Source organism: Tachypleus tridentatus, chromosome 11 (assembly GCF_004210375.1).
Source record: "Tachypleus tridentatus isolate NWPU-2018 chromosome 11, ASM421037v1, whole genome shotgun sequence".
Taxonomy (NCBI): Eukaryota; Metazoa; Arthropoda; class Merostomata; order Xiphosura; family Limulidae; genus Tachypleus; species Tachypleus tridentatus.
In genome coordinates, this window is record NC_134835.1 from 60,240,891 (window position 1) to 60,263,358 (window position 22,468).

At 34.9% G+C, this 22,468-nt stretch overlaps 1 protein-coding gene and 1 long non-coding RNA gene across 3 annotated transcripts in view; both read right to left on the reverse strand.

Moving 5' to 3' along the window:
• Positions 1-22,468, reverse strand: part of LOC143232249 (uncharacterized) — a 108,338-nt gene that overhangs the window by 67,102 nt on the left and 18,768 nt on the right. The window lies entirely within an intron of this gene.
• Positions 10,339-14,232, reverse strand: LOC143232248 (transcription factor Sox-2-like). The gene has a single exon (XM_076467417.1). It carries the CDS (start codon positions 13,809-13,811, stop codon positions 12,813-12,815), a length of 999 nt encoding a protein of 332 aa, XP_076323532.1. The 5' UTR covers positions 13,812-14,232; the 3' UTR covers positions 10,339-12,812.

Consider the following 22,468-nt stretch of genomic DNA (forward strand, 5'->3'; position numbering starts at 1 on the left):
GTTTGATACAAACTATTCTCTAGAAATGGACCTGACTGTGCTGTTTGATACAAACTTTTCTTTAGAAATGGTCCTGATTGTCGTGTTTGATACAAACTATTCTCTAGAAATGGTCCTGACTGTGCTGTTTGATACAAACTTTTCTCTAGAAATGGTCCTGATTGTCGTGTTTGATACAAACTTTTCTCTAGAAATGGTCCTGATTGTCGTGTTTGATACAAACTTTTCTTTAGAAATGGTCCTGATTGTCGTGTTTGATACAAACTATTCTCTAGAAATGGTCCTGATTGTCGTGTTTGATACAAACTATTCTCTAGAAATGGTCCTGACTGTGCTATTTGATACAAACTTTTCTCTAGAAATGGTCCTGACTGTGCTATTTGATACAAACTATTCTCTAGAAATGGACCTGACTGTGCTGTTTGATACAAACTTTTCTTTAGAAATGGTCCTGATTGTCGTGTTTGATACAAACTATTCTCTAGAAATGGTCCTGACTGTGCTATTTGATACAAACTATTCTCTAGAAATGGTCCTGGCTGTGCTGTTTGATACAAACTTTTCTCTAGAAATGGTCCTGACTGTGCTGTTTGACACAAACTTTTCTCTAGAAATGGTCCTGACTGTGCTGTTTGATACAAACATTTCTCTAGAAATGGTCCTGACTGTGCTGTTTGACACAAACTTTTCTCTAGAAATGGTCCTGATTATCGTGTTTGATACAAACTATTCTCTAGAAATGGTCCTGACTGTGCTGTTTGATACAAACTTTTCTCTAGAAATGGTCCTGATTGTCGTGTTTCATACAAACTATTCTCTAGAAATGGTCCTGACTGTGCTGTTTGACACAAACTTTTCCCTAGAAATGGTCCTGACTGTGCTGTTTGATACAAACTTTTCTCTAGGAATGGTCCTGGCTGTGCTGTTTGACACAAACTTTTCTCTAGAAATGGTCCTGGCTGTGCTGTTTGACACAAACTTTTCTCTAGAAATGGTCCTGACTGTGCTGTTTGATACAAACTTTTGTCTGGAAATGGTCCTGACTGTGCTGTTTGAGACAAACTTTTCTCTAGAAATGGTCCTGACTGTGCTGTTTGACACAAACTTTTCTCTAGAAATGGTCCTGACTGTGCTGTTTGATACAAACTTTTCTCTAGAAATGGTCCTGACTGTGCTGTTTGATACAAACTTTTCTCTAGAAATGGTCCTGACTGTGCTATTTGACACAAACTATTCTCTAGAAATGGTCCCGGCTGTGCTGTTTGACACAAATTTTTCTCTAGAAATGGTCCTGACTGTGCTGTTTGATACAAACTTTTCTCTAGAAATGGTCCTGACTGTGCTATTTGACACAAACTATTCTCTAGAAATGGTCCCGCTGTGCTGTTTGACACAAATTTTCTCTAGAAATGGTCCTGACTGTGCTGTTTGACACAAACTTTTCTCTAGAAATGGTCCTGGCTGTGCTGTTTGACACAAACTTTTCTCTAGAAATGGTCCTGACTGTGCTGTTTGATACAAACTTTTGTCTGGAAATGGTCCTGACTGTGCTGTTTGAGACAAACTTTTCTCTAGAAATGGTCCTGACTGTGCTGTTTGACACAAACTTTTCTCTAGAAATGGTCCTGACTGTGCTGTTTGATACAAACTTTTCTCTAGAAATGGTCCTGACTGTGCTATTTGACAAAAACAATATTTTCTAGAAATGGTCCTGGCTGTGCTGTTTGACACAAACTTTTCTCTAGAAATGGTCCTGACTGTGCTGTTTGACACAAACTTTTCTCTAGAAATGGTCCTGACTGTGCTGTTTGATACAAACTTTTCTCTAGAAATGGTCCTGACTGTGCTATTTGACACAAACTATTCTCTAGAAATGGTCCTGGCTGTGCTGTTTGACACAAATTTTTCTCTAGAAATGGTCCTGACTGTGCTGTTTGATACAAACTTTTCTCTAGAAATGGTCCTGACTGTGCTGTTTGACACAAACTTTTCCCTAGAAATGGTCCTGACTGTGCTGTTTGATACAAACTTTTCTCTAGGAATGGTCCTGGCTGTGCTGTTTGACACAAACTATTCTCTAGAAATGGTCCTGGCTGTGCTGTTTGACACAAACTTTTCTCTAGAAATGGTCCTGACTGTGCTGTTTGACACAAACTTTTCCCTAGAAATGGTCCTGACTGTGCTGTTTGATACAAACTTTTCTCTAGGAATGGTCCTGGCTGTGCTGTTTGACACAAACTTTTCTCTAGAAATGGTCCTGGCTGTGCTGTTTGACACAAACTTTTCTCTAGAAATGGTCCTGACTGTGCTGTTTGATACAAACTTTTGTCTAGAAATGGTCCTGACTGTGCTGTTTGAGACAAACTTTTCTCTAGAAATGGTCCTGACTGTGCTGTTTGATACAAACTTTTCTCTAGAAATGGTCCTGACTGTGCTATTTGACAAAAACAATATTTTCTAGAAATGGTCCTGGCTGTGCTGTTTGACACAAACAATATTTTCTAGAAATGGTCCTGACTGTGCTGTTTGACACAAACTTTTCTCTAGAAATGGTCCTGACTGTGCTGTTTGATACAAACTTTTCTCTAGAAATGGTCCTGACTGTGCTATTTGACACAAACTATTCTCTAGAAATGGTCCTGGCTGTGCTGTTTGACACAAACTTTTCTCTAGAAATGGTCCTGACTGTGCTGTTTGATACAAACTTTTCTCTAGAAATGGTCGTGACTGTGCTGTTTGACACAAATTTTTCTCTAGAAATGGTCCTGACTATGCTGTTTGATACAAACTTTTCTCTAGAAATGGTCCTGACTGTGCTATTTGACACAAACTATTCTCTAGGAATGGTCCTGGCTGTGCTGTTTGACACAAACTTTTCTATTACAGTATTTCCATCTACTGATTGGTATAAACATGAACAAGTTTCTTTTATTGAAACCTGGCATGATACCAAAAACCTTTTGTTGTTTCTAATGGGTTTGCACGTGGATATAACTCAGTGCTGTCATCTAAACATTTTCTGTCTCACACATACACTATACATATACAAACATGAACATTTTCAAAGTTATATTATTGATGTATAGTTCAGTGGTTAGTTAAGACAACAACTTTAGTATATTTTAACGCTTTGCAGTCCAGTTTAAAACCGATTCTGTGTTTCAATATGATCGCTTTCTATGGATGAAAAATAAGTCGCTAATTTTATAATATTAGTTTTTGAGGTTTTCTAGTCTGACATTTTACGATGTCAGTTTTGTAGAACGTCACCTGTGTTCAATAAAGTATATAGCTTTCTAATACAACTGATAACTGATAGATCTTTATGTAGAGTCCGTTAATGTTCTGTTTAAGTATTGTTTAATATGCAGAGTAAATTAAGCTTGTTTTACGATAAAATGTGTACTTCGATATGACAGTCTATGTTCCTGTTAATCTGCCGGCCACTCTGAAGGGCGGGACAGTGTAGAGCACGCCGTCACGCTATAGTATCTGTTGGTTCCACGCATGCATGCTAAGCATAAAATGTAAGTTTTTTAGCCCTATATCGTCCACGCACAAAGTTGTTGGATAAAGCGTTGTGATCTGGCGGGTTTCCAGCACTCTGGGCTGATTTCAATTCGATGTAGACACGTATCGCTAGCTGCAACGCATTACAGAACTTTCCGAATTCCACTGATAAAATGGCAGGAAGTTGTTAGGCAGATCGCCGAGTTGGTAGGGGTTGAGCGGATGTTTCTCCGGACCAGTCCGTCCATATTACGGGCAAAATTGCGAGACTAGTCGCCGTGTAGTTTCCAGGAGGTATGGACTGTCGAGCAGGCCGCGCCTATATAGAGGATTCACGGTCGGTGAGCGCACGCACGTAGTCTGAAAACGTCCGACTTTGACTGTGGCCAAATTCGTCATCAATTTATTTTAGTCCATTTCCCAAGGTAATTATTGATAGACTGTATTGTACTGTGAAGAAGGTATTTACACCAAAGCATTGAAGGTGAATTATATTATTCACGGAAATTATCATGTGGTTGAAAAACAAATAAACAGATAAGTGGATCTATTTACAAAGAATGAGTGGGAGAAAGGTTTTGTTTGAAATTTGTTTCCATAACACTGATATTTTAACATATCGGTGGAGCAGTTATACCGGGCAAAACGCTCCATTCAAAGACAACCAACATTATAACAAGAAACCCTCTAACCTTCTCAAATCTTATGTTATAAAACCTACAAATATATATACATGTATAAAAGTACCAAACTTACGTGATTTTTTTTACATGAAATTATCATTTTGAAAAGCAGATTATCACAGACAGACAGAAAGAAAAGCAACAATTCTTTCTAAATATCGAATCAATCATGGTAAATTGAAGTCACATACACTGAATCATTACTTGAGTATTTTACGGTTTCGGAGCAACGCGTTTGGGCTAGGTTTACACCGCCTCCTCGTGTTATTGATATTGATTACGAGACCTGCTACAGAATTGGCTACACCACTGAGATCAGGAGAGCTTATTGTAAATCCTCGTGATCGCTGTTGATTGCACGGACTTCTTTCCTGGATTATAGGCAGGTTATCATGATTTGTCCTAAATAAACATTTCATGTGTAATTCGACATTCGATTAGTCGTTAAAGCACAGGTGAAAGCATGACACGCATTAATGTGTTCTGACAATATGATATACATATATAGCATTTGATGTATGTAATAATATATGTATTAGAAATAAAATGCATTTCAATTCAGCAAATGTAAACAGTGCAATAGATCTGATAAATTGTGCCATTAAGACTACTATTGTCATTTAAACAGAAAGTTATAAACGTTGCAGCGTAAACTACGGTAAAGTTTACGCATAAGAATTTTAGTGTTTTTCAAAGATTCTTAAATTATACGTTTTATTATTAAAAAAGACCTTCTTGACTTACTGTAAAATAATAGTTTTAAAGATTTGAGTTATAAATATCTATATACGTATTTTTAAAGCGCTAATAGTTTCACGTGTACTCTAATTACTATACGTACTTGGCATTGTCTTTTTTTGTTATCGTGAACATAGGTAGAACGCTTCTAAGTAGATAGTGACAAGAAAAAGATTCGCCAATAAGATCAGCCTGTTAACTTGAAATGATATGTCAATAAATATCCTTTGATATTTGTTGAACAAATAGAAATAATTTGATAAAGATGCATCAGTAGTTAAGATAAATAGGAAAATCTATGTTAACAAATCATGAGTAGTTTAGATAACCAGCAAATAACTCATAAAATTATACATGGGCTGTAGAGATAACCAATAAACAAGTTAAAGAAAAGAAACATGGATACTTAACATTGCCAGTAAAAAACCCATGGATAGCCTAGATAACTACTAAACGGCCTATAAAGTGACGCACGGGTGATTGAAAAACCATTAAACGTACAGAAAAAATTACGTATTGTTGAAAAGCTTACAAAAAAAACGTGAACAGATAAAATGGCCAATAGATAATTTATTAAAACTTGTGAATAGGTAACATGACAACTAAACATCTCGTCATAAGACTTGTATTTAGTTGACATTATAAGTAAACTGTAATCATCTATATAAATAAAACATAGTTACATTGACTAGTAAAATATACATAAAGACTTTAACTGGCCACCAGTAAATTACGTACAGAAATGATCGTGTTGTCTGAGTTGATAAGTTGCAACGACAAATATATAGGTGTTTCTAACATAACTGGCAGACAACGACAGAAAGTTTTCTGGATTAACGATCAGTGAACAGCGATGGTAGTACACATTGACTCTTATAATGAATACAACACATATTAAATAGTCATAAAAAGCCACAGTATCGTGTGTAGCAGCAGTTTGTTCAATTTAGAATGTTTTTCACTAGCTATACATCAAGTAGTTTTATGACTACGACAATATACTGATGATACAACTCACACTAACAACTGGACAGCTGAAACGAAGAATAAATATCTCGTTTAACAACAGGGTTAGAAAAACTGTACAACATACATATCTCCCATTCATCGTGATGAAACTTAACATGAAATGAGTTGAAGAATATACATCTATCTCGAACTAGATTATTATAATTACAATTATAGGGATTACCAGTATCTACTCCGTGATGAAACTTGAACACGTCAAATGAAAATCAGTAACACTTGAAGAAAATCAAAACAACTGCAGGAATAATACAACTAATGATGAAATTTGGACAGATGAACAGTCCGTGAAGAATACTGTAGCAGCTGAGGGATGACTGGTGTCTATTTTGCAATGAGATTTAAACATGTGAAATTAAAGTTGATATTTGGACTCATGCAGGACAGCTATATGAATTAGAAACATGCAATTATATCATGAACAATGAAGAGTGTTTATACTGGATCAAAATAAATGGTAGAGCTTAAAATGAAATTTTGGGCACGTGAGTTATGAGATAAGAGTATGTCTATTTAGACGGTGAAGGAAGTTGTAGGGGTAGCCAAGTATACATACTAGCCTCGAACAGTCGAGTTTATAAACTGTATGTACCGAAGTATATAAGGATGAGAAACAAACAGCTCACCATGAGGTTCGGAAAATTAAAATGCACAATAAATAATAACTGGGCAAGATCAGGGCATTGTAGAGATGACCATGATTCAAACTTTCACGAGACTTGGAAAACTAAGGTAAACAGTAAACTTTTTCCAAGCGGGATCAGTACAGCAGCAAGGATGGCTGAGAATATAAAGCGTCACAAAACTTGTAAAACTAATATGAACAGTAAACTGTGTTTGGACCGGATAATAAAACCAAGATTTAACTCGCCATGGGAGCCGGAAAACTAAGAGGAACAATATGTAAACATGATCAGGACAATTTTAAAAATAGATAACCAGATCAAGATTCAACTCAAATCGAGTTATCAGAAACTCACATTAAAAATAAACAAGCTATGAATAAAATCAGAGCATTTGAAAGGGTAATATAAATAACAGTACAACTCAGAACTATATAAACAACCTACTTATGAACAGAAGAAAGAAAAAGTTGAAACAGGCAATCAACAGATGATGAACAACGTTAGGACAACTATATAGATGAACGGCACTGACACATCACGGATATCCATCCTTAAGGACATATACTAGGCTCATACTATAATGTGTTAAAATGAACTAGATCAAGTCTCTGGAAAACTTTAACTCATCTCACAGACACAATGACTGGACACAAACTTGTTTTCCATATAGTAGCTCTGTCACAAAGAAAAAATGGCTCATTACACTCAATCCAGGACATGCACATTTTTATAATACCAACTCATCCATTACATGTGATAAAAGTTATGCATTTTAAAAATTATATTTGTCGTTTTACTCTTTTTAAACTCAACAGTTTTCGTTTGTTATCTTGGTTTTCTTTGCATTATCCACGCAGGTTATTCCAATACGTTTTTCTTTCACTGATAAAAATATTTTTGTTAAAACGTTTTTTAAACAAATGTAGAATAACACACTGAGCCAAACTATACAAATTGTATCTGTGTTTTCCTGTACGTCTTTTTTAACAATTTATTGATTTTGAATGTATAGAAAATTAGGTTAAAACTTAGTTTTGTACTCATGATTCTATGAGAAGAAGAGCTATTGTAATATCCAAAACATCAAAAATAAACTTTATGTCGAGAAGTCGCATGAAAGATTAATATAAACACGCAGCGCAAAATTGTTTTAAAGTATAAATGTTGTAAGAAGGTACAATATATACAATGTTACACTCTAAAAGCTATGCAAAATTTTACACCGGAAGTACCTACTTTTAACGTATTGTGTCAACGAAAAACAATTTTAGTTCTTAATATTGTTAGAATAACGATGCAAAAATTATCGGTATACAAATGTACTTGAAGTTTCAAACATGGCAAAATAACATACAGTTTCAACTGTATGTATATATATTGAAAAGACTGGATAAAGATATGAACGAAGTTACAACATCCAAATATATATAACATATAAATTCAATACTAGCCTAATAAAACGTACAATATCTGATCACAGTATTAGCCTGGTAACAAATATGATATCTAATCTCAGTGTCATCCTGATAACAAATATAACGCAATCTCAGTATCAGTCTGATAACAAGAATAACATCTGATCTAAGTATCAACCTGATAAGAAATATGATATCCAATACCAATATCAGCCTGATAAAAAAATATGATATCTTATCTTAGTAACACCCTGATAACAAATGTGATATCTAATATTAGTATCAGCCTAATAACAAGTATAACATCTAATCTCAATATCAGCCTGATAAAAAATATGATATCTTATCTTAGTAACACCCTGATAACAAATGTTATATCTAATATTAGTATCAGCCTAATAACAAGTATAACATCTAATCTCAATATCAGCCTGATAAAAAATATGATATCTTATCTTAGTAACACCCTGATAACAAATGTGATATCTAATATTCGTATCAGCCTAATATCCGTATCACATCTAATCTCAACATCAGCCTGATAACAAGTATAACATTTACTCTCAGTATCACCCTGATAACAAATACGATATCTAATATCCGTATCAGCCTGATAAAAAATATATTTAATCTTAGCATCACCCTGATAAAAAATATATCTAATCTCAGTATCAGCCTGATAACAAGTATAACATCTAATATCAGTATCAGCCTGATAACAAATATGATATCTAATATCAGTATCAGCCTGATCACAAGAATAACATCTAACCTCAGTATCAGCCTAAGATACACAAAGTGGCCATAGTGGGCTTCCTAACGAAAGAAAACAAAGCTAATGAGTGCACCAACACTAACCTCTTTTCACGGTTAAGATCTCGTATTGTTACTGAATTAACCTAACGTTTCAAATGTTCAAAGTGTCTATCACAGTTATAAATACACGTATAACACTAAAAGTTCTTATAAACTGTCGCAATAAAATACAACACAATTGTTATCCTTGATGTACTTACCGGGAAATTCACTATCCTGAATTTAAAGAATGCAAATTTTCTCATTCATTGGTTTCCGTGATTAATAAGTAACTACAATTTTGTTGTAAAAACACAATAATTAAATAAAACATTATCCAGCTAAATTGTTTTAAAAGTATTGGAAGATAATGGCTTCAATGTTAACATAGAAATCACATGATATACAACCACAGCTCAGATACATAATAATTACACTATCACCTACCGATTATTTGAAGACATATATTTTAGTTTCTACATCACTATATCTAGTATAAAAACGCCTTAATTAAATTAGTTTCCACAACAATCATGGTAGTTCCATGAATAATCCCAATTGTACTAAATAACCACAATCCATTCGTTAAACAATCGAATAGTTTAATAACTTCTCAAGTATTATAATGTTAGATTTCAGTCAAACGTTCGACGCAGTTTTGAGATTCTAATCTCAAATGTTAATTATTTGACTTCAATGTTCTAATTAATCTCAGACCTCCTTATTTTACATTAATTTATTTTTTCCTTTACATTAGATTTCTAAGCGTATAAGAACTAGATTTCCAATGGAAGAAGTAACTGCCACAGAAACGATAAATAAATCTAAGTTTTAATCGTGTAAGTAATAATTATTGCAACAACTCTCTACACGCCTTCCACTCACTGATTGTGCTATTTGTGCTCTTCTTTGTCTATTAGTAGCTATTAACCACAATATTAGTATCTTTATAGATCCCAGTTCCATGTGTGGTTCACTGACCTAATCACGTTCTATGCCACAGTCTGTAAGAGCCAAACATGAATCTGTTGCCTTGGTTCGTATGTATAACAAATGCACTGTATTCTTTACATGCCTCCGACAAATTGTCAAAACTATTTATCGAATCAACCAATAGTACAAAACTAGTTAGATCACTTCCCGAAATCTAATCAGTTTTATGTTTTTCATCAGAAATAAAATCCGCAGGTAAATTTATGACTTTAAAATTTCTGATTAAAACTAACGAAAAAAAACATAATAAATAAGTTAACAGGTTCATACAAATTGGACAAAACTTTCTTGAATTCTATAGACACTAAACTCTCATATTTCTTGATTTAAATTTCTATAAAAATAACATAATGGACGTGTTTGTTGTATTTCATACCAAAGTATCGTCTGTCAGATCAGCAAGTCCTCATCTTATAAGAAACGGATGCTTGATTGATCTCAAGTGGAACTACACAAAGCCAGCAAATTCAATATTTTGTAATTGTATTAGGTTCAATATATCGATTTTCACGTCGCTATTTTAAGTACAATATATTAAGAAAGACTCGTGAATAGATTGTGCCAAGACTTTTATTGGCCTTAGGACGAGTACAGTATATACAGATAACAATGCTTTTCTTTCGGTAGTATTACCTTATTTCAGCTTGATCATCATATGCTAATACAGAGAAACTAGAGGTTACAAGTAAGCTACTATATCATGTCCTTAACACACAGCCACAGCTTAACATTAGCGCATAGACCACTACTATCTCTGTCATATCTCAGCCGAGCCGATGAGTCTTGGTATTGCACTAAAGGCCTCTTCGGCACTGAATATGACAGATGTAGTGCAATTGACATATTATAACATTGTTTTCTGTTTTCACTCACGGGTTCTTAAAACTTCACTATCATCCTGTTACGTTATTTTAAACAGAAAACCAAAAGCATACAGCTACAGAGTTTAGAACTAAGTAAAGTTCTAGACCCAAACGTTTTAAAACTTTTTGTCTAAAGAAAAAAATCTAACGAATTCCTTCAGGGATTATTCTTTGAATGTTTGTTTTACAAACTGCTTAAAAGATACAACATAATTGGTTGAATCGGATTTCTTTTTATGGTTGAAAGAATTTGTTTTTATTTGGTGGAGTCCATAAAAATACAAATTTTACTTAAAGTATACTGAAGTATGAATTTAAGAACAACTAACAATAACAACATCAACAAACTTAATGAACATACCTAACTCTGATCTGATTACAGGTACCACAGAAAAATTGATATGCTTACGAAATTATATCGGAAAAATTATCTTAACAAAGGGACTTTTATTTTCGTGGAACAGTATAACGTTAAATTATAGCTGTTAATTACATGTATTATCATAACTGTCATTGTAATTTATCTGTAAACTACAACGAAAGTACTACACATGTAACTTACTTGTAAAATTCTGTTTAAAGCTTACAGCTTTTGATGTTTTCTCACTTAAGCTATTTTTAAAAATCAGGCGGGGAGGATATTTTTATGAATGACGTTGTAAAATGAACAAATTCAGCATTTTAATTCTGCTTTTAAAACACGAGTAAATATCTAAGATGAAATAAATACGCTCTTTAAATGATCGAAATTATTTTATTTTTCAGTTATTTTTGTTCAAACAAAACTTCTGAACAAATAACAAAATTATCAGTTGTTAAAAACGATCTTGAGCCTATAGGAATCTATCAAAAAAAGAACCATATTATCATAAATAAAAGCTATCTTTCTATGTTTGAAACTATTTCAAAGAGAAAATTATAAAGGACATAAATCAACAAATGAAAACCTCAAGAACAAGGCATGAATACAGCTATGAAACCCGAGAGTGGCGCTTTAAAGCGTAGTTATATGTTGCTACATAAACCAATCCAAACTCACATTTTTTTTTTCTAACAGTCTCTTTGACTTGTAACCATTAACAATTTTTATATTAAAAGTCAAAATCTCATAAATTACAAAGAAAACACTTGGAAATTAACAGCTAATATCAATTAAAGAAGAAGATATGTCGCCCTTCTTCCAAACTGCATCAAGTCCTTCATAAAAAGTAGAAAAACAGCAAATTCACCTCAACCTAATGCTTTCGACTCATTCGAATTTTTTAAAACAAGTATCTCGTATTAATTTCTGCTACACAACCTGAAGTTATCTGGTTTGTTTGTTTTTAGTATAAAACAATCATTTATACATTCTTTCCACTTCCTACCGTTGTTTTTTATTACTCATTTTAAATTTTAATAACATTGTTAAGCTTTAGGTCATTAATTATACTTTTTTAATATAGCATCTTATCTGAGAACAATAACGAAACGGAAATATAATAAACTTAATGTACAGACATTACATATATGTACATATAAACACCACTTCTACAGGATCAACTATACACATCATGTGATCAATAGCTGAATGGTTATTTTAAACAGATTATAAATTAAAATTTACTTTAATATTAGTTACAAGCATTTTGAACATAGTGACTTAACTGTGCTCGTCCCAGGCCTGACACTGACTGTCACACCTCTACAACAGGAACTACGACGTCGGTGTATTTAACTTCTGTGAATGTCTGTTTCCTATTGACACTCAGACAACACAATTAGATCTAGACCTATGCTTGCTTCATTTTAAACACCAACGTACACGGGCTTTTTTTTTGTTATTGTCTTTTTCTTTTTTTTTGAAGAAAAAAGCGTTATCGTTTTTCTGGCCTTATACAGGCACGGTCAAAAAAGGAAAAAAGTCCAAGTGCAGAGTTCTATATATATATACAACTACGTCTACTGAAACTCACTTATTAAATTGGACCTCAGCATAAGTTTACTTACGTGCAGTTGGAACGACTGACAACAAGAAAATCGACACTGTTAAGCGTTTTCGCTGGCTATTAGTGTCTCGTTGCTATCGGGTCTAGTTTCAGTCGGTCTTTTGTGAGGGAGTGTCCGTCATCACCCGAGGCTCCATCTCGGACTGCTAAGTCTCTATCGAAAGTCACTCGATAGTTACATGTGTGTTAAGGGCATAGTGCCGGGTCCTATGGGTTCAGCTTGATGATAGTGATTTTGCATCTGAAGTCTTTGGAGGTTTGGGTCACCGCTGCCGTCGCCAGGTAGATACATACTGATCATGTCGCGGAGGTCAGATGTGCACCCCGGTCGTCTACCGGTCACTGCTGCTACGGCCGCTGCTGTCATAGCGCAAGGTGGGGTCTGAGCACCTGGGCTGAGGTTGGACTCCGACTTCATCGGACATGGAGCAGGCATTGGACTGGCAGTTTGCATGGGAGAGTAGGAGGACATGGGCATAGAATAGTTGGAATTACCATTCATATAAGGCATGCTCATGTTAGAACATGTGGTCATTGGTGTGGACAGCTGGGCAATATCATATCGAGAGTAAAGAGCATTGCTGGCTGCCATTTGAGTCCCGTATGAAGCAGCCGCTGCTGCATGCTGTTGGTAAGCTTCGTGCATCATGGTGGGATAACCGTTAGGCATATAACCGTTCATCTGGTACATATCTCGACTAACCTGTGAAACGGCAGTGGGGGCTCGGCTATCCGTTGGAAGCAGCCCTGCAGCCAATGGGTACTTGTCTTTCTTCATCAGTGTTTTGGTTTTTCTTCGGGGCCTATACTTGTAATCGGGGTGTTCCTTCATGTGAACGGCCCGCAGTCGCTTAGCCTCGTCGATGAAAGGTCGTTTCTCGGCTTCCGACAGTAGTTTCCACTCTGCACCTAATCGCTTACTAATTTCAGAATTATGCATCTTGGGGTTTTCTTGAGCCATCTTGCGTCGCTGACCTCTCGACCACACCATAAAAGCGTTCATAGGTCGTTTTACCCGGTCAGCGTCCTTCTTGTTGGTACCTCCACCTGACGAACCAGTGCCTCCGATGCTTCCATTGGTCTGAACATGACCTTGCGGCGAAGAGGTCGGCGTTGGACTAGTAACCATGGATAGCGTGGTGTGGCTGTGAATCGCCGGGATTCCACCGGTCATTTTAATGTCGTGCTCAAGTCCGTGATGATGACCTGTACCAGCACCTGAGGTCGCCACCCCAAATGGGTGGTAAATTGAGTAGTCCCGATCTAACGTGGCCACGATGGCGGCAGGGACGGCTCACAGAGCGGACAGAAACAGGCAACAACTTCGGATATACAACGAGATAATTTGACAGACTCGACGCTGTTTCAGACAAACGATCTCATGATGAGAGGAAGAACAACCACACTCTTCTACAATTTTATTTATTTACTAGATGAAGACGGATTATTTTAGGTGTTCACTCGCGGTAATGTTTATTAGAGCAGTTGTTTCAATGTGAGCACGATTCGATCAGTGAACGAAAAGAGAACCCGTTCAACTTGAAACGTCCAGCACGATGAAGCACTTCTCTATCTATGGCCAAGTCAGCCACAAGTCCACGCTGTATTGATTGACAGTGGCCCTGGTGCACATGGATTTCAGCCAATCAACGAATTGTCGAACAACATCAGCTCGTTTCTGTCCATTTGTTGAAAAGCTCCCATGACGTACACTGGGTCTAATGACGTTAGGCAGAGGCGTGGCTTAAATATACCCCAGAACTCGCGGCGAGTACTTTACCTGAACTTAAAAGTAACTTAACAAGAAATTATTTGGCCGCTGTAGTTCTGAAGAGTGTGTCATATGAGGATGTCTCAGTTTAAACAATATTGTGAAAATTATTATTAAACCAACTACGAAAAATTTTAATAGAGCATGAAAGACAAGTTAAACATGCTGTTAAAACAGCTACTATACTTAATTGGAACAATCAGTTTACAAATTTAAGAAGTTTTATCTTCAAGAACATGAACAAGTTGTTTGTTGGTAAAACAATTGTGGTACAAATTTAACTTATGCAACTTCACATGCATAAAGCACTCGTCTGAAAAGTCCCTTGGAGGAACAGCGGTAAGCTTACGGATTTATAGCTTTGAAATCCATGATTAGATTCCTAATAACACAGCAGTTAGCTCGTTTTGGCTTTTCTCTATTACAAACAGACTCGTTTGAGAAACGGAATTGTTGTTTAAAAGCACGTAATACTTGCTAAAAATATAAGTTATCACTACTTAAGTGGTCTATAATTCTACTTTAAAATTAATGTTTCTATAAGTAAAATAAAACAATATATAGAATGGAAAATAATATAATGTTTTAGATGGAGAGAGAGAGAAAATACACGTCATGACCCTTCGCCAGATAACACAAAAACTCCCCACCAGGTGTTAGTGCTGACATCTAGTGGTTTTTTTGACAATACGAATATTGGAGTCGGTCTTCATATTCAAATCGCTTAATAAACATGCATCATAACATGAATATTTAACTCAACAATACTTTAAATAAAAAATGATAATATTTATAACTTGTAACATAAAATAATAATCATTATAATTAGATTTACTTTTAACAGTAACATGGAAAGAGAGAAAACTGCAAAATAACGCTTTTGAAAGTTGTATATTAAAACTTTACATTAACAAGCTTATGTAGAGGATAAACTTTGAAAAAGAGACTATAAATTTAATATTGAGCATTCCAGTCACCTTAATGAATTTATATTTCTCAATCTCTCTAAATTTTCAGTTTCAGCCATAAAAACCTGGCATCGTCCCGTGGTTGGAATACTCGACTTACAATGTATAGATTGTAGACTCGAGTCCCATCACTGAATATTCTCGTTTTTCCAGCCATGGAAACGTTATAACGACAAGGTAAATCTCACTTTTTGTTGGTTAAGGATGCCTCAAGAGTTCGCGGTGGGTGGTGTTGAGCAGTTGCCTTTTTCCTAGCCAATCACATCTAAATTATGGTCAGCTCGTACAGATAGCTCTCAGGACTTGGCTTGGCTTGATGGTTAGGGGCGCTTCATTCGCAATCTGTAGGTTGCTGGCTCGAATAACTGTCACCAAACACACCCATTCTTCAGGGTTGCAATCCGAATGTAAAAATTATTATATAATACAAAATACCTGAGCGGCCGACCCCGTATATATATGGAATTAAGGTCAAATGAAGAAAAGTAGCTTTGAGCGAAATTCAACAACCAAACACAGGAAGTTGAATTTTTTTTTTTTTTTTTAGGATATATCACTATTCTAGCACATTATACTTCAGTTTACACTCACGATCAACAATACTGAATAACATTCCGCGGGCAATTAGACATCCAGTGAATGGCATTGGAAAGTTCTTGTGTTCGATTCTCATCATGATGTAACTTTCATTTTTCTCATTAGACGTGTAGCCCAAGTTGTATCGACTAAGTTACACTTTTTGGAATTGCAATTTATTTTTTCATCAGATTTTGGTGTTGCTGTTTGTTTTGGTTTTTTTTTTTCATTTCAAAACAAACACGCAATGAATATTACTTCAATTCGTCACTTAGAAATCCCACATAATAAACAATATTTTTCTGTATTATAAAGCAGGTACGTAATGAATATTATATCAGTTCGTCACTTAGAAATCCCACTTAATAAACAATATTTTTAGATATTATTCATCATGGATTAACGGTGTTTCTGGTGTCAATACGGTGCTTTTATGCTCAGGAGACTAGCCTTAATTTACAAATCTGTCTGTCCGTCAATCCATACATCTACTTGTAAATATTTATTTCTGTCCGCCGGCCCATTTATCCACCTGTCTCTCTTTGTTATACCATAAGCATTGGTATATTTTACTGAAATATGACACTAAATAACCAGAAAATTGAACATATCATAAAAGAGTTTGGACAAAACGATTAACTCTTTTAATACAAATATTTCCAAACGTAAGGAAGTAACGGACAGATATACAATTTAAAACAAATCTCAGCAGAATTCACAATACGATTTTCAGTAAAGAATTAAAACAAAGAGCTGTTTAGATTTTATTTTCGGTTTCAAAGAATTACATAACGTAACTCGTATGAATATATATATATATATTCGCACATATAAATACCCTATAAAATACATAGATATTTCACGAGAGGTTTGTCACACAATCATTGCGTTTTCATTCATAACACAAACCGCCCAGTTTTGGCTGAAACGATCTGAAAGCCTTTGGAATACGAGAATGATCAATGAAACACGTCACGGATTATAAAACCAATTTCCATCTTCCCCATTTATAACGTTTGATATCGAGAGTTTATAAGGAGTTACGTAACGAGTGCTTGGATAAGCTGTAGAATTCTACGAATATACCTGCTTTTTGTTTTCTTACGAATTTTTATTTATCTATGTGATTTTTGTATTTTGATTGTGTAATACTAACTCTATTCAGACTTGTTGCCTGATCTCAATCTACACATCGCTTTCTAAACTATATCGTTTCAATTTACTGATCACTTAATTTATACGTTTGTAACACCAATAGATATTTTCACCTGAGTGTTAGAATATCCAAAATGCCTTATCTGTTACGAGTTTCACAGTTGAGGTTAATACTGCTTCATGTGTCTTAGTTGGCATACTAGTTTATTAATTCACGCCCTTTACAACAGAATGTTTTTGAAGTTAAGAACAAAGCTACACAATGTGCTAATTTTGCTCTGCCCACCATGGGTATCGAAACCCGATTTTTAGCATTGTACTTCCGCAGTCATGCCGCTGTGCCAGAATATAGTTTATTATTTATCGAGACAAAAATCTAAACTTTTCTTAACTTTGTTTTCTAGAAAAAACAACAAAACACAAGCCAAATTTAAGTATGTTCTAAAAGTCGAATTTTTGCTTTATTCGTTACTAAGCCACATGTACTCAAATCATACGTCTAGGTAGAGGTTTATCGTAATATAATTTATTTTCAATTATTCAATTAGTATTTTGGCCAGGTGGTTAGGGCGATCGACTCGTAATCTGAGGGTTGCGGGTTCGAATCCCCATCGCACCAAACATGCTCCTCCTTTCAGTTGTGAGGGCGCTATAATATGACGGTCAATTCCATTATTGGTTGGTAAAAGAGTAGCTCAAGAGTTGGCAGTGTGTAGCGATGACTAGCTGCCTTCCCTTTAATTTTACATTGCTAAATTAGGAACGGCTAGCGCAGATAGTCCTTGTTTAGCTTTGCGCGAAATTTAAGAAAAGAAACAAACAAAATTATTACGAGTGCAAAGTCAATAAATATTTCTAAACTTTAAAAATCAATATTGTGATGGTTGGTTTAGACCCAGATTGAAATTACTGATTCTAAAACATCCTGTCTCATCTGACATACGAAGGTTTAACAAACTAAAAGCAAGTTATATTATTTTCATTCTTTCAAAGTCGTCAAATGAAGTCGGCCATCTTATTCGCACATTTTGTTATAAAACACATAACTTATAATTATTATTATATTATTAGAATAATAAATGGTTAGAAACCATTTTGCGGTATACGTTTTTAACAAAGTAGGGTTAGTTCTATAGGTAGGATGAAAATCTTTGTTCTTCTAGACACAATTTACACATACAGTTTTATCTTCGGACTAGAGGATAATTGAATATTTTCAACTTATATGTTATTTCTCGAGCAATTAAAACTTACAAGTAGTTTCTGCAAAAAGTATATATCTGCAGCTATAGAAATGACTCTGACATTTACCATATTTTTTAAAATCACATTTCTCTAATTACAAGCAATGTTAAAAGTAACAAATCAGCTTTCTTTCATTTATTTTTGTTAATTATGCAACAAAGTGCAAAATACAAACATATATGTGTTACCCTAGTGACTGCCATATTTTTGTAGACCTTGAAGCAGGATAAATTTAATATGTCACTAACAATTCCTTACCTTTGATGTACCCTGTATTACTAGCTAGTTGTCATTTTATACAGTATTATCATTTATTTATTTCTTACTTTAAAATGACGTGAAATTCCATAAAAAATAAAAACATATTGCGCTCGGTCACTAAAATCGTACAGAAAAAGAAGGGATTGCAACAGTACGCTTTAACATTTCAACAGGATATTGAAACGCTGTAGAGACCAAAAGAGTGAAGCCAGTCTAACTCACTGTCAGCAACACGCGGGGCAGTACGTGCTTGATTGGTTTGATGTATATGTATGAAGGTCTTTGACGGTGGGTGAGCTGAAAAAGAAGGCCCCTCCTGTCGGGCTCAGACTACCAAGGTGACAATAGGCCCTTGGGGTAGGCAGCTTTACTACACTCCGTGACAGTCTTGATGCTGTCATGAGCTCTTAAGCCTACGATCCGCGGGCCCCGCACCTGCGCGGATTGGACAGTCGACGGGCGAACAGGGCAAGGTTCCCAAGCCCTGAAACAGCTTGGAATTCTTGAATTCTCTGGCACACCTGAGCTCGACCCCTCCCCCTGCAGACCGGGGACAGCGGATACAGTGCTTTGGTAAAGTAACCTAGCATTGGACAAGCCTAGCAAGGTGATATAGAACTTGTATATAACCAAGCGAAATAATAATCATCAAAGTTTCTCTTCACAAAACTGTAAATTTAATAACATAATATTACATACTGTTTCCCTATACCAATTATTACATTACTTGTTCATTTTGATTTTCTACCCAGTCAAAGATCACTCACATAGAAGCGAACAACCTATATAGATTTAATACTAAACTTTCGGCTATCGTAAAATTCCTAGTGACAGGAACGTGAAAACGTAAAGTTCTTCCCACTGGTTGGCGAGCGCAAACAAAACTGTACTGGCTACAATAAAGTTTCTGTTAACGCTCCTGTAAACAAAACAACACAAGCCCCAAAAAGTCCTTTCTGGTGACCACATAAGGTAAACAGAACAACACAGGTCACTGTGTGGTTTCTCCTAGTGGCCAATAAGTGTAAATAGAATCTTTTTCAGTTTAAAATTTGTTTGTTTCTTTCGGATCTTCGCGCAAAGCTACATTAACTTTGAACTAATATAATTAAAGGAAGCTAGTAAGCACACCGCCAACCCTTGGATTACTCTAATCGAATAATGGGGTTTTACTATTACTCTTATGACGCATCCATAGTTTCAAAGTGCAATTTTTTAGTAATAGAACTTGAATCACGGATCCTCAGATGCACAATTCGGCACGCTAACTTCTAGGTCCATATTTTAAATCTTTGAAACTTTCAGCCTGCCTCTTTAATAACCATTAGTATTTTACTGCTTAACCACCCCTACCACTAAGAATTATGTGACAAGAATACAAGTATTTGTAAACCATTAAATTGAACACCATAGTACTGCATTTTAAGCTCAAAAGCTTTGTCAAAGTATTTAATTATTTTTTTACCCATAATTGCTTCAAAATGGTCGTTTACAGAGTTTTCTACTCAGTCATCATACCCTAGTTTTAAGGTAGAGCTAGAAGTAAAAATTATAAAAAATAATTAATGAAATCAACTACTTAACTCCACAGTCTAAGACCATCCAACTACTGCAGTTGATCGACATACATGTAGCAAAATGATTGACATGTGAAATGAATAATAAACTAATAACCTAACTTTTCAAGCTGGCCCATAAATTTCACTCAACTTTGTTGTTTTAACACCAGGTGCAACTTTGATCAGATGAAGAACTGTTGCACAGTTCATACCCGTTGACGTAACATTCTAACTACTATAGAATTTTAGTTTTATTTGATACTGATATATAACGCTATATATTTTTCAGTTTGCCGTTGGTTTAAAAGGATCTACTTTTCGAATGCTTCAAGTAACAGAGTTTCTTTATTTGTTTTATCTTACATTATTTACTTCTTGTCAGTTTGTTATGTAGAATTAGATTCATAAACTGTTAAGTTACTGTTTAGTTCTTTATAACTAACTTGTGTTTGATCAGTAGATGAGTACGTGAATTCTGCATGGTTTAGTTCCATATACATAGATATATATATACCAACAACCTGTATATATTTAATACATTTAACAATTAACAATTAAAGATTGATTCGATGCATTACTAAATTTTTTGTTAATAGACAAATGTGGTTGAAAATTCTTTTCATGGGTTTTCTGTTTGCTACATCAGACAAGTTACGTTATGGTGTGTTTTTTTCTCTCTTAATATATGGTTATATTAGCTTGTTAATAGTACATTACCTACCTCATCTACTGTGATTATATAGTTTAAAGGTTAATATTTCCTAATTTATGCTGGGAACAAAGTTATATATTCTGTAGGTTATATTTTTATTTCAATTCGATTATACTTGTATATAACAATGAGTTAATCCAATCAGTTTCGTAGCATAGATACATGTCTTGAAGGTTAATACTCTTTAATTCAGTTGGTAGTGTGGTTGTTCTTGTCACTTTCTAATTCAATTCAGTAGTGTGGTTATATGGTATGAGGTCTGTTCCCTCCTTAATTATTTAGATCAGTATTTCCCAACCTTTTTCGCCGCAGTGCCCCGTTTATCAAACAATGGTAACTCATGCATCCTTCTAATGTGTTCTTAGATCGACCATTAGAATATTTACTAAAATAAATATCTTAGTGCAACAGTAGTAAATTATTGCTGCTTAATTTCAATACATATAACTTTAAAATCCTCAAAACTTTTCTGTCCACCCCCTTAAAGTTCCCTCCCCATGAATTTTAAAAACGCCCGCTAGGGGACGGTACCGTCCAGGTTGAAAAACACTGATTTAGATCATAAACCTGAAATATGTTTTTCATATATTAGTTTGATTATTTAATGATATATTCTGGCTGATAGTGTTTAATTAAGTTTGCATTCCTATATATTCACCCCCCAGAGGCACATCGGTATGTCTGCGGATTCACACAGCTAGAATCCGGGTTTTGATACCCGGAGTGGGCAGAGTACAGATAGCCCATTATGTAGCTTTGTGAGTAATTCAAACTAAACCAAATCCTATATATTCTGGCCCTCAATTTCACAGCAAATCTGTGGACTCAAACCCCTAGAAACTAGGTTTCAATACTTGTGATGGGCAGACTGCAGATAGCCCATTGTGTAGCTTTGTGCTTAATTCCAAACAAAGAGAGCAAAATCCTATGTATTCTGAAGCTGCTACTTCGTAGTTCAGCTAGGATATACGGTTATATGCTCCTTGTTACTGTTTCCTGTTTCAATATGGTTACATACTTCGATTAATGACTCTTCGTACTTTTTTATTCAACTATTTAATTGTTGATTAAGGATGTTCAATATTTTCTAACTCAGTTCAGTTATATTGTATGTTGTTAGGAGTCTGACTATTACCATAATGTGTTAATCAGTTGAATTCTGATCCTGCAGAATTCTACTAGAGAAGAATTTATTATCTTATTTTAACACACTGATTACCTTTACACTGACAATGGGTTTGAAAAACTAGATATATTTCATTCGTGATATATACTGGCTTCATCATTCAACGTTCCCAGTACAGCTGTTACCACAACCCAACCAAATAGAAAAGAAAACAATAAGTAATCAATAAGTATTGGAAAGAGATAACAATATAAAATAACATAAGCTGCAAGTATACGATTGATCATCCTGATTCGGAATAATTTAAATTAGCTACAAGATAGAATGTAAAAGGGTAAAACTGAACCGAAACAGAAGAACGCGTAAAACGTAAACCTGAAAGAGGTTTGTTCATAATGAATAAACAGCAGGTGATCAAATAGTTTATAAAAAATTAATTTAGGATAATGCTGTCTATA

What these genes read in the sequence shown, in the direction of transcription:
- LOC143232248 (XM_076467417.1), bottom strand. Translation starts at nt 13,811, where the DNA reads ATGACCGGTGGAATCCCGGCGATTCACAGCCACACCACGCTATCCATG.